Source organism: Aethalodelphis obliquidens, unplaced genomic scaffold (genome assembly GCF_003676395.1).
Source record: "Aethalodelphis obliquidens isolate GAN/ISIS:26980383/991018 unplaced genomic scaffold, ASM367639v1 scaffold133, whole genome shotgun sequence".
Classification (NCBI taxonomy): Eukaryota; Metazoa; Chordata; class Mammalia; order Artiodactyla; family Delphinidae; genus Aethalodelphis; species Aethalodelphis obliquidens.
Window position 1 is genome coordinate 1091929 of NW_020838077.1, and position 13400 is coordinate 1105328.

The following is a 13400-nucleotide window of genomic DNA, read 5'->3' on the forward strand; positions in this document are numbered from 1 at the left end:
GGCAGCAGAGGCTGAGAAAGGGAAACTGAAATCTTGCGGAGCTGAGGCTTAGCGGCTGCCGCAGCCGGGGTTTGGTGCGTGGTGCGCGCTCCCGCTCTACGGGGTGGAAGGGAGTCGAAATTTGAGGCCTAATGAGACATCTCCGTAGGGCTCTGGGACCCCAGAATCCCTCCTCTCCCAATTCCCGCCCGGGTCTGGACGAGGGTCGGAGAGCACTAGGCGGCGAAGCGAGTTTGCCAGTTGCTCAACATTAAATATGACTCTGCCCGCAACGTGGCCTAAATTTGCTTCCTGGACCAGGCAGAATCTTACCAAGCAGATAGTCTCAGGGGGCTATTTGCAGAAATTAACTACAATTTCCGAGGCGCTTACGATGAGGCGCTTTACATAAAATATCTTTAAACCAGTCAGGCATTTTTGTCCCCATTCGACAGAGATCCCAAGAGTTTAGGGGCCTGGGCTGTTTCCCTCTTCGGCGTTGGATTCAGAAACCACACAGCCCGAAAAGTGGACGGACACTCGGGTTCCCAGGATCCTCGGTGGGGAGATTTCCTTGAGGCTTCCGAGCGTCCACGCCACCCGGGGCCCGGGAAGCTGACGACGCCAAGCGTCCCTGGCCGCTCGCTCGACTCCTGTGTAGTCGTGTCCCAGGCACCGCCGCATGAAAATCGCCTAGTCTGCCTGGACCAGCGGGAGAGTCACCGCGTTCAGCACATAGGCCCTCCAGCTACCTACTCTTTTAGTTGGTGTTTTGGAGGAAATGTTTAAAATGCTGCTTAAATGATTTCGTGCTACTAATTTGTCCTCTCCTTGTCTCTAGGAGGGACTTGCCCCACCCACAGGCCATTCGTGCATCCTCCAGCCACAGAGGTACTTTCCCCTGCTTGAAATTCTCTGATAACTTCCCAGCCCACTTAGAGAGACAGGAAGGCCTCTGCAGGGCCTGCGGGGCTGACATAACCGCCCTGATTATCACTCTGACTTCCCTCTTGCCACTTCTCCCTAAGTCCCTGTGCTTCAACCCCTCTGGTCTTGAAACTCCCTGCCCTAGCCCCTGGCATGGCTGCCCTCTTCTTGTCAGTCATGTCTCTGCTCCCTTGACATCTCAGAAAGGCCTTCCTCCACCATCCAGTCTGTTTCACTTTTGTCATACATTTTCCATCATTCCAAAGCATCTTGTTCACTTCTTTGTCAATGTGTTTATACTCCCCACTCGCCACCCACCCCTGAGCAATGTAAGCCCCATGAGGGTGGAGACATCACCTGTCTCCCCTGCACATGACTGTCATTCAATAAATGTATATTGAATGAATGGGCTCTGCTTGGGCATTTCTAGAAGCTTTCTAAAGCCCTATGGCCCTGCTTGGCTGCAGTGTCAGTTATGCACTCCCCTCTCCCACCACACTACACCTTGGTTGATGCGGCTTCTCAAGCCCAAATAAGGGCAATGGTGACTCCAAGGCTTGCTTTGTACAGTCAAAGGCAGTTTTGTAGTCGCACACAGTGGTATCCGCCCCTATAGCTACTGGGTGCTCAGACTCACTGCCCCAAGTTTCTGAGGGCAGAGCCAAAATTCCTTCCTCCAGCCCTCCAGCCCAGTGTTCATACCAGCTGGAGACCAGAGCATCATATGGGGCTGGTTAGTTTAGCTTTCAAGTCAAGTCTCTGCTTGGCTCTGCATGGGCTGGGATCCTCCTCTCTGCCACTTTCTTTGTGATTCTGCGGAGTTGCTCAGCCTCTATGTGCCACAGGTTCTTTCTCTGAAAAATAGAGATAATAATTATATCCACTTCATAGAATCATTGTGAGGCTTAAATGAGATAATACATGTAAAACCTTTGAAACTGTCTATAAGTATTGACTAGCCCAAAGGATATAATTACTTGCATTTGAAATGAGAATCTTAAATCAAGCAAGAAAATTTAGTAGGTATGTTCCTACTATTTACCATATTTATTGAGTTAAAATATGGCTTTCAGAAATCTCAAGGTCTGAAGAATGTTAGAGTGCTTGGAAAGAGGCCTCTGAACAAAAATACTTAAAAATATGAAGCTCCCACTGGTAAAGAGGCAAAGAATTTGTTTGCATCTTTCATATGAAGGATACCTTGTTATCAGGGCCAGAATAAATGACTATCTCTAAAGGAAAAGCTAAAAGTTACATGAGCTAAACTGGTTTTAAGCCTATATGTCTGTTTTCTAGCAAAGGTTTAACAGAGAAATAAATGTATGCTACTAAGAACCGACTGCTTTTGTGCTAAGACCTGGCTATGGGCTAAAAAAATAACAGGCTTCACGGTCCCTTTCAAAAGGAAAAAGAAAGGCATTTTGAATGCTAACAGCATTGACTGCCGAGTTTTAAACAGCAAGAAGGCATAGGCTGAGCCAATCTCTTATATGACTTGAGTTGTTCTTTAAAATACTTTATATTCCAACTTTAGGGATGTTTATATAAACGTCTTTTTGTTCAAAAGTTAGTGAAAATATGCTGTATAGTAAACAATGAGAAATTCAACTTTTAACTTTAAAACTAAGAATTCTAAACCTTATGTGGTGAAGGTGCAGTTACCCCAGAGTGTGAAGCAGAATACTATCATTACATTTTTTAAAATTATTATGGAATTTTTCAAACCTACACAAAAGTAGAGAAAATATCGTGAACCACTTGGCCTCAACAGTTATTAACATGTTGTTTTGTTTCACCTATTCCCTCCCCCCACTTTCTTTTTTAACTGGAGTATTTCAAAGCAAATCACAGACATGTTTTACTTTACTTGTAAATACTTCCACATGCTTTTCTAACAGATAGGGACTTTGCTTACATAACCAAAAAGCCATTACTGCACCAAGCAAAATTATTCATTTAATTATTCAATATTTTCATAATGTCATTTAGTACCCAGACCATATTCAAATTCCCTGATTTTCTTAAAGATGTCTTTTTGCATTTGAGTTGTATGAATCCAGATGCAAACAAAGTCCATACTATTAAGAAAAAGAAAATTCCAAACTTGGGCATAGACAAAATGATGACTGTGTGTCCTTTCTGTGTAACACTGGAGCATTTTCCAACAGGCCCATGAAAGAATTATCTCATTCTCTAGGGAGGTTTTACTTTGACTTATTATTTTAGGGTATTTAGCATATTCTTTAAGGGTAGATGTGAATTTATAGAAAAATAATATAGATACAAATGATTCTTGGTCAATAACAATGTACATGAATATTAGTCAGTAGAGATATAAAAGATGTATGTCCAGTGCCCATGTATATTAAGTTTTTTTAAATCTCTTTGAAATAGTTCTTTTTTACTGGTCCCCTTGTTAATACTTCCTTGATAAATGCTCTTTATATTTGTCTAAGACCACTGTTTTTAAGTTTTTGAAAATTATACTTTGACAATACATTGCATTTTATTATTATGTCTTTTAATCCTTTTCTTATCTATAGCAATCCACCCTCCCTTTAGTTTTATACTATTAATATGTTGGAGAAAACTGTTCATTTATCCTGTAAAATGTTCTACATTTTGGATTTGCCTGGTTTCCTCATAGTGTCAATTAACTTGTTTCTCTATCCCCTGTATTTCTTGTAACTGGTAGTTAGATCTAGAGGCTTTATCAGATTTGGGTGCCGTATTTATTTATTTATTTATTTGGCTGCGTTCCGTCTTAGTTGCGGCACGTGGGATCTTTCGTTGCGGCGCGCGGTCTTCTCTCTAGTTGTGGCTCACGGGCCTGGGCTCAGTAGTAGCGGCACCCAGGCTTAGTTGCCGTGTAGCATGTGGGATCTTAGTTCCCCAACCAGGGATCGAACCCGAGTCCCCTGCATTGGCAGGCAGATTCTTAACCACTGGACCACCAGTGAAGTCCCTCGAGTCCCATTTTTTAAGGCAAGAAATATTCCATAAGTGCTGCTGTGTACCTATTGCATCACACGAAGAAATATATGATCTCCACCCCACTTTGAGTGATGGGAAGTTTGATGGAAGGTTCAGATATTGTCATCCTGATTACTCTTTCCCAATGGGATTGGTTATGTATTTATTGTTTCCCAGCTCCGAAATGCACCTGAGCCATTTAAATATTTTTCCTTTGCCAGCAGGCACTGATCTTTGTCACTAGAGGGCACTAGAGAGTCATTACAGGGAAAACGATTTTTGCTTCCTGGTTCTGGTATGCTCCTTGCCAGGCTCCTAAAGCTAGCGCCCGGCTTTTCCAGCACCAGCTCCTGAAGCACAGGAAATCTCCCTACCATCCAGCTTCTGCCATGCATGGTGGTCATCAACAAACAGCGCCAGCAGCAACCCCTCGGGAGATCTTATATTGTTCACCCTGGTGTGAACAGCTTTCTCCTGCACCCAAGAGGGTGGATTTCTGGGAAGTTCCAGAGGGCAGATTTCCAGGAAACTCTAGACATCATATTTCCAGCAAGTTCTACTGTGGCAGAACCACCTTGACTTCCCTCCTGTCCAGTGAGCCTCGTTGGCACCTTCACTAACAAGGCCAGATCCCATCCCTTCTGTTTTCTCGAAGACTATGCCTCTGTGATGTCCCACGTCCTGTATCATCACTTTTTACCTTTTCACTGACTTAGTCTCATAAGCATACACACATATTATAATATCCCTCATTTAAAAAAAAAATTCCTTGATACCATAAGTTTTTCAAGGATTTTTGCTTAGCCAACCCCTCCCTCCATTTCTCTGCTCCCATGACTGGAAATCTTGTTTGTACTTGATTGCTTCGTTTCTTTTCCTTCCTCCCAAAGACTGTGAAATATATCAAAATATATCATCTGTTAGAAGGAGTACATATAATGCATGTATATGTTTTAAAATAAGAAGAAGATAATAAAGTAGACATTTGCACTCATCTCTCATTCTAGGAAATCAGATTTCCATCATCTTTCACTGTGTGCCCCTAACGGATGTATCACTCCCTCTCTCCTCTAGAGGTAAGCTTCAGTGTGCTTTTCTGTGATAGTCATTAGCTTTTCTTTGTAATTGTTTTACACATGTAGATATCCCTAAACAGTACATTACCTAGTTTTGCCAGTTTTCGGACGTTATATACATGGAATCACACTGTATGTGTTCTGTGACTCGTTGTCTTTGTTTTTGAGATCCACCATCCTGATGCATTTAGCTTTGGCTCATTCATTTTCACTGCTGTGTAGTATTTCAAATATGAACAGTCTACATTTTTTTCTTCTCCACTCTACTGTTCCTGGAATTTGGTTTGTCTCCATCTTTTTGCTATTATGGGTAATGCTGCTATAAACATTCTCATACATGTATCCTGGCACACACCTGCAAGACTTTTTAGGGTACGTGACCAAGAGTAGAATTTCTGAGTCTTAGAATGTGCATATATGTCATGTTACTCAGTGAGGCAAGACTATCCCCCAGGGGTTGTATTTCTTACTGTTCCTCCACTGGCAGATGAAGTTGCAATTGAACCACATCCTCAGCATCACTTGGTATTGTCAGACTTTCAACTCTTTGCCAGTCTGATGTGTGTGAAATATTATCTCATTTTAGTTTTAGTTTCCATTTGCCTAATTATTAATGAGGATGAGAATTTTTCATTTTTCCTTCTTCTTTTTTTTTGCCATTTGTATGTCTCCTTCTGTATAATGCCTCTTATGTCTTTTATCCATTTTTCTATTGGGCTGTTTTTAAATTTATCTTGTGGATTTATGGGAGATATTTGTTTTTTCATATATTCTGGGGACTAATTCTTTGTTGATTGTATGTGTTACACATATCTTCTCAGAGTTTCTGGCTTGTCTTGATGGTGTCTTTTGATGAAGAGAAGTTCTTCATTCTAAAGTAGCCGAATTTATCATTCTTTATGTTGTGGACTCTGGGTCTAGTTTAATAAATTCTGCCTGTCCCGAGATCACATAGTTAATCTCCAGTATTATTTTATAAACACTTAAAAGTCTCGTGTTTCAAATTTAAGCCTTTAGTATACCTGGATTAATTCATTTTTATGTTTGGAGCCAGATATGGATTTGTTTCTCTTTTCTTGATGGTTATCTGATTATCCCAGGATCATCTATTGCATATGCTCTTTATCCATTTATTCATCCTCCAATACTTATTGAGCACCTACTTTGTGCTAAGTACTTTTTTTTTTTTTTTTGGTACGCGGGCCTCTCACTGCTGTGGCCTCTCCCGCTGTGGAGAAGAGGCTCCAGATGCGCAGGCTCAGGGGCCATGGCTCACGGGCCCAGCCGCTCCGCGGCATGCGGGATCCTCCCGGACCGGGGCACGAACCCATGCCCCCTGCATTGGCAGGCGGACTCTCAACCACTGCACCACCAGGGAAGCCCTGTGCTAAGTACTTTTATAGATGCTGGGGCTCCAGCAGAACAAGAGAGACAAAAATTTCAGGGGGGCTTACATTCTACTGGGGGAAGACAAATAATGGACAAAATAAATAAATTAAATATTTGTTATGTTACATGTTGATAAAGGATCCCTATGGACAGTTCACACAGAAAGGGAAACAAAATAGCCTTCAACATGAAAAAATGGTCAACCTCACTCATAATAAAGAAGGAGAAAATAACTACACAGGGATTTTATTTTGCACCTGTCAGAATAGCAAAAATCCAAAAGTTTGGCATACACTTGATTGGCAAGACTGTGAAGAAACAGGCCCTTTCATTTATTGCTTGTAGAATCCAACTTAGGACAAACCTTTTGAAAAACAATTGGCAATGTGTGTCAAAATTGTAGGTGTATATACTCTTAAACCCTGCAATTCCACAATTCCATTTGTTGGCATTCATCCTACAGATATGCTTATACACATGCAAAAAAATTGTACTATTTTGTTCATTGCAGTTTGTCTTTAACAAAAGATTGGGAATAATCCATGCATCCATCAATTTTGGACTGGCTAAAATTTTATACACACACACACACACACACACACACACACACACAGGAATATTATGCAATGAAAAACTAATCACAATGCAGGAGTTCTCTGTGTACTTTTGGTAAGATCTCCAAGATATATTGCAAGTGGAAAGAGCAAGGTGAAAAACATTGTGTATAATAGGCTAGTTTTGTGTTTAAAAAAAAAAAGAGGAGGGAACCAAGAATCTCTTGATATTTCATAAACTGGAAGGTACACAAGAAACTAAAGAAGGTGGTTCCCTGTTTGGGGATGAGGCTTGAACTAGGCAGATGGTGGGCGGGATTGGGAGCAAGAGCCTTCACTGTCTCTACTGTGGCAATGAGCGCTTCTTCAGACAAATGGATAAATGAGGAAATGGTGTCAGCATAATGCGGAAGCTGCATTGTGTCGCATGCAACTGTCCCAGTATGTGAATGTTTTGCTCTGAGTAGCAGCAGCTGAATGCAAAGTAGCAAATGTAATTGAGCCGAGCAACCTGCGGGAATATGATGCTATAGACAATGCCATTCACCCCACCTCCTTCCTCTCCACTCAGTATGGACACATTCTCTATCTTGAAGTACTTATTAAATAATTATCCCGATCTTCATGAATTTTTTTTTTTTTTTTTTTTTTTGTTTGCGGTACACGGCCCTCTCACTGTTGTGGCCTCTCCCGTTGCGGAGCACAGGCTCTGGACGCGCAGGCTCAGCGGCCATGGCTCACAGGCCCAGCCGCTCTGCGGCATGTGGAATCTTCCCAGACCAGGACACGAACCCATGTCCCCTGCATCGGCAAGCGGACTCCCAACCACTGCGCCACCAGGGAAGCCCTCATGAATTTTAAAAAAAATATTTCCTTATTTATTTGGCTGTGCCGGGTCTTAGCTGCAGCATACAGGATCTTCATTGCGGCATGTGGGATTTTCGTTGCTGCATGCGAGATCCAGTTCCCTGACCAGGATGGAACCTGGGCCCCCTGCATTGGCAGCGTGGAGTCTTAACCGCTGGACCACCAAGGAAGTCCCTTCATGAATGTATTGAGGACGAGACTAGTAAATGCTGCTGCAGTACGATTCTACACAGTAATGGCAACAAATTTTTTTGCTGATGCACCCCTCAGAAGTGTGGAAGAAAAATGTCATTAGGCTGCCCTACAAGAGCTTTCCTAGGTGTCTTCTGCTTTAAGTAGAAATGAGACCCATTTGCAGTGATAGAAAATGATGATTTTGGTGCAGTCTTTGCTCCATGGCACAAGGTTGTATTTGGAACTCTGTTAAGCTGCTTCTCAATAAAAGAAAGAAGATAGCAAGACAACCAAACAAGGCCAGTGCAAAAGAAACAAACACAAAACAATGAGCCAAAGCCACCCATCATCAACACCTACTTTTGTGCAAAGTCTCAACTGCTTATCCTGCAACTTCTGTTCAAGGCAGGTGACGACCCCCTGCCTTGTTTCCATAAACCACCAGCTTCCATCTTTCCTTACCCTCTCAACATATCTTTACCTTTTTTTTTTCAATAACAGTAAAGTCCTTTACCTCATATCATAATCTTTATCTATTAGCTATTTAACAAGTCTTTTAAAAACAATGCTAGTGTTTTTATTTGGATTGTTATTGATTGTTTTGTTAGTGTTAAGTTTACAAAGAAGTATAGATTCTGAGTTGTCTCCCAAAACCCTATTTTCCCCATAAACCCTGTTATTTTTGTGGTTATATATTTATACTCTTTGATTATGTGAATCATGTTAGTCCCTTACTATTCAAAAAGTTTTAAACAAAGAAAATTAATAAACCAAGGAAGATTAAAAAACAGAAAAATTATCTATACTCCCACCACAGTAGACCCCATAGCAGAATGAGGATGCCTAGTTGGAGAGTGACAACTTTCCCTTTGACCAGAGGATCAGCCTTCCTTCTGGACCAGGAACAGCTGGCAGCTGCTGTGCCAAGGGCTGTCCTGCTCCGCAGGGAGAAAGTTCATAAAGTCCAAAGCCCAGGGGCTGGCGGGTGCTGGAAGAATCTTGTGCCAGAGACGCTGGGGAGCATGGTCACAGACACCCATTGCTCTGTGAGGCCTGAAAAGGCAGGGAGACCAACAGCAGGGGGCCTTGAAACCAAATGGAATTTTCCCTGCTGCTTTTAACATTGCTTCAGACCAGTGACTCCTTTCTTCCTTCCACTTTTTCCCTTTTGGAATAGGAAACACAGCTGTTTCATATACCTGTCCCAGCACTGAATTTTGAGAGAAGGATAACTTGTTTTCTAGATTCACAGGTCCATGGTTGGAGTAGAATTTTGCCCCAGGATGAATCATACCCAGAGATCACTGATACCTGGTTTAATGATTTAGATGATGAGATTTGGGTCTTCTGAATTGATGATATATACATGAGATTTTGAATTTGAGTTCATGCTGTAATGGGCTGAGACTTTCAGTATGGCTGAGATGGGGTGAATATATCTTGCACTGGGGATGGACATGAATTTTGGGGTGCCAGAGGGTGCAGTGTGGGTAGGTTGAATAATGGGCTTCAAAGATACTCATACTCTAATCCCGAGAACCTGTGAATATTTTCTTATATGACAAATGGAATTTTGTAGATGTGATTAAGTTAAGAATCTTGAGATGATGAGATTATCCTGGATTATCCAGGTGGGCCTTAAATGTGCTCGCAAGTGTTCTTATAAGAGGGAGGCAGAATGAAATTAGACTACAAAAAAGAAGAAATAAAAAACTTGAGTGATGTACTTCGAAAACAGGGGAAGGAACCACAAGCCAAGGAATCTGACCATCCGAATCTGAAAAAGGCGAGGACAATGGATCCTCCCCTCAGAGCCTCCAGAAGAAACCAGCTCTACTGACATCTTGCTTTTCGTCCCATAAGACTCATCGTTATGACTGTTAAATTAACATCTGTTAAGTAGAGCACAGAGTGCTAGATGGTGAGCATGGCTCAACAACAGGTGCTGGAGGAGGTACGTAGCATGCCTCAAGGGGCCACAGAGGAAGTTTAAGAGAGAGTGCAGACAGAGAGAGAAGCAGGACCTGGGGCACCTGCCTTATCTAAGGTGTGCACGGGGAATGGTTCTGGGAGTAAAGGGAGACTGTTAGGGAAGTCATATCAGGAACTTACATTTGCTTGTGATTCTGTGGGCTGTTTTCTAGGGCATGTGGTTGTGGTTGTGTGGAGTGGGGGTAGGGTTAGTTTAAGGCCCCTGCAGGCTGCTTTGTGGTAATTTGTTACAGCACCAGTAGGAAATGAATACAGTTGGCCACCGGTTTAATGCACGTATTGCTTCCTTTGGGATAGCACCCTAACCTCCTAGGGGGTCATCTTCCAGTTGGTGCTGTAAGTGAGCCTCAAAGTACGTCATTGCGGAATTTTATGAAGCCAGCTTCTTCTAGGTGATGGGACATGTGTTAAGATCAGTGAAGTCCACGGGCATAAGTCCATTTCCACATTTCCTTTGCTGCAAAATATGTCACTTGTCAGATGTGATGCTGTATAGAATACCATGGTGATGGACAAGGCATTCTGCAAGGGTACAGTTGTAAAGCTGGGAGAAGTGAACCAGTCACAAAAGGCAAATCCATATTGGAGTAAGTATCTGTGATGGAAAGGTTAACTTAGCAGGCCTGAGTTGCTCAAACCCCGCACATTCCCAAGAAGGGCCTGTTTTCATGACTGACCTTTGGCCAACTCCTGGGAATTGAGCTCTTAGAATGTTGTGACTGATAAAAATGTTTTGCATGATGTGGTATAAGGCTTAAAATTATGTAATTAATATTATAAAATTATAATGAGCTTAATATTATATGCTGCCTTGACATTGGGTAAAATTGGGGGAGCCCTGAATGGCCTAACTGCAAGTTCCCGTCCCCACTCTGTTCTTGTGGATAAGGGCCCTAGCCAAACAACCCTCCTTATCAAAGGGACCAGGCACAGTTCCTACTTAACCCTGAGTGGTGAGTGGTGTCAGGTTCCTGACAGCCTGAAGAATTATTGAAACAAGCCAATCACATCCTCCTCTAAGAACCAGGGGTCACTCAACTTCTTGATACTACAAAGCTGGCCTCCCACAGAACCTAGTTGTTGAAAGTGTTACCCGGTGCAACCCCTTGGTGCCCCTGCGTGGTGTACCGTGGGGTACTTTGCCTTTGCACACAATCTTTGAAAGCAAGACTTTAACTGCATCTACGCTTCTCCAGAAGAACAGGTATGATATTACACTGATGACACCATCCTCTGAGAAGATTCATTTGACACACTCATTCAGGACATAGAAACAAAGGAGCTCACAAAAAAGGGATGGCCCCACACGTAGTACAAGACCCTGCCAGCCACCTCTGTTCAATTCCTAAAAATTATTCAGCAGCTCAAGGGCTGCTCCATCCCCTACACACTGTTAAGAAATCTTTGACCCTCTTGCCATCCACAATGTTAATAAAAGATCAACCTTTTGATCTTTTGGGGGGATTCTGTAGACAACTTATTCCTAATTTACAAATTTTACTTAATCTCACTTTTGCTGTTACCTGCAAATCAACCCACTGTGAATTTTCCCGTCTCCATCCAAAGATGGAGCATCTTGTAGCATCCAAAGTGCTACAAGAGGCACTCTTATTGGTTTCTCCAGAGACTCCTTCACTGTAGAGGATTTAGCAATCTCCTCTCATACCTCCTGGAGTCTCTGGACTACCCATGTTTGCCATAAATTGTTCATTGGTTTCTGAAGCAAAAAGTTGCCTTCCTTGGTTCTGTGCTATATATCATTAGAGGAGCGGCTGCTAGCTGCTTATTGTGTGCTTCTGGAAACAGAAACTTTCACAGGCCCTGTATCTGTGACCCTTTGTACCCAGCTGCCCATTATGCCTTGGATCATGAAAGCACCCCACAGCCCAGCATAGCTACCCAGGCCTCCTTGCTATAGGATGGAGCCAAACCTGGACGCTTTGGCATACTTACCTGCAAGAGGGGATGGCCTCCCCTGTCCCCAGTCCCTTGCCATATTTCTTGGTGCTAGAGGAAGTCCTCTCTCCCAGACCTCTTGGCTACCTGGGATGCCCCTTGGGATCAACCAAGTGAACAGCAATGGGAGTTGATACAATTTGCAGATGGTATCATCACCATAATACATAAAGGAGCTCAGTGGAACATTTTTGATTTTCATCCCTTAACCAGGATGTCCCTAATAAAGGAGAGGACCCAGAGGTCAGAACAACTGGCCACACTTCTGGCAGTCATCTTAGCACTGAATGCCTGGCCAGCAAGTGGCCACATCTGTGCTTTTTTACAAACTCTTGGGCCATTGCCTAAGAGTTGCCCCCTTTGGGGTAAAGAATTCTGGGAATATCTTGCCTCACAGATACCCAAATTATAAACTGAGGTAACAGATGTCTCTACATATACTAAGGCCCCGATACAAGTTTCCCTCCCAACTCTGCTCCTGCAAATAAAGTCCTCTAGTCAAACAGACTTTCTTATCAAAAGAGTCTGGGCATAGTTCCTGCTTATCCCTGAACAGTGTGTTTCAGTTCCTTGCCAGCCTGCAGAATTTTTCAAACAAGCCAATCACATTCTCCCACAAAAACCAGGGGGCACCTCACCCTCTTGATACTACATAGTCTGCCTCCCACAGCCACTGGTTGGTCACCGTTCCCAAATGCACCCTCCGTATGTGGCTCTGCGTGGTGTGCAGTGTTCTCTTTCCCTGGGGTGTGAGTAAATGTGACTATGAAACTGCTGTCGAACTCGTTTGACTCTTGTTGGTACACCCTGGCCAGATCCTTCAGCTCTTTGAGGATAAATATCTTTCCTCCCTTAACAGGTCCACAATTCTCCAACTCAGTATTTTTTGACAGCCATAGTTATTGATCTAATGGTCAGGAGGAGAGGTTAGCCCTTGGTCCTGAGAGGAGTACATATTATGTCGCAAGGCAGAGGTCACTGTGTCATCTTTTAGTAAGGGGGCATGTATTAGTTTCTGAGGGCTGCGGTAACCAAACTAGGTAGCTTAAAACAACAAATGTCTTCTCTCATAGTTCTGAAGGCCAAAATCAGAACAAAATCAATGTACCGGCAGAGGTCACTCTCCCCAGAGGCTCTAGGAGAGATTCTGTTCCTTGTCTATTCCAGCTTCCATTGACTCTAGGCATTCCTTGAATTGTGACTGTATTACTTTAAGTTCTGCCTCTGTCTTCACAATTGCCTCTTCCTTTTCTCTGTGTGTCTCTTATAAGGACATTTGGATTGAATTTAGGGTCCACCCTGGTAGTCCAGGATGGTCTCATCTCAAGATACTTAGTTACAACTGCAAAGACCCTTTTTCCAAATAAGTTAACCTTCACAGGTTCTGGGGATTCAAGAGTACACATATCTTTTGGGGGGCCACCATTCAACCCACCACTGGGGAGGACAGCCCATAACAGGAAGGAGTGGGCCACTTCTCTAGGCCAAGAAAATGCAGAGGAATCTGAGTAGT

General features: G+C 43.0%; 1 protein-coding gene across 1 annotated transcript in view; it reads left to right on the forward strand.

Annotated features, from left to right (window-relative positions):
- Window positions 1-13400, forward strand: part of LOC113616261 (tripartite motif-containing protein 26-like) — a 28655-nt gene that overhangs the window by 1288 nt on the left and 13967 nt on the right. The window contains exon 3 of the mRNA XM_027099607.1: window positions 821-870. Within this exon, the coding sequence (XP_026955408.1) occupies window positions 821-870 (50 nt within the window). The remainder of the gene's footprint in view (window positions 1-820; window positions 871-13400) is intronic.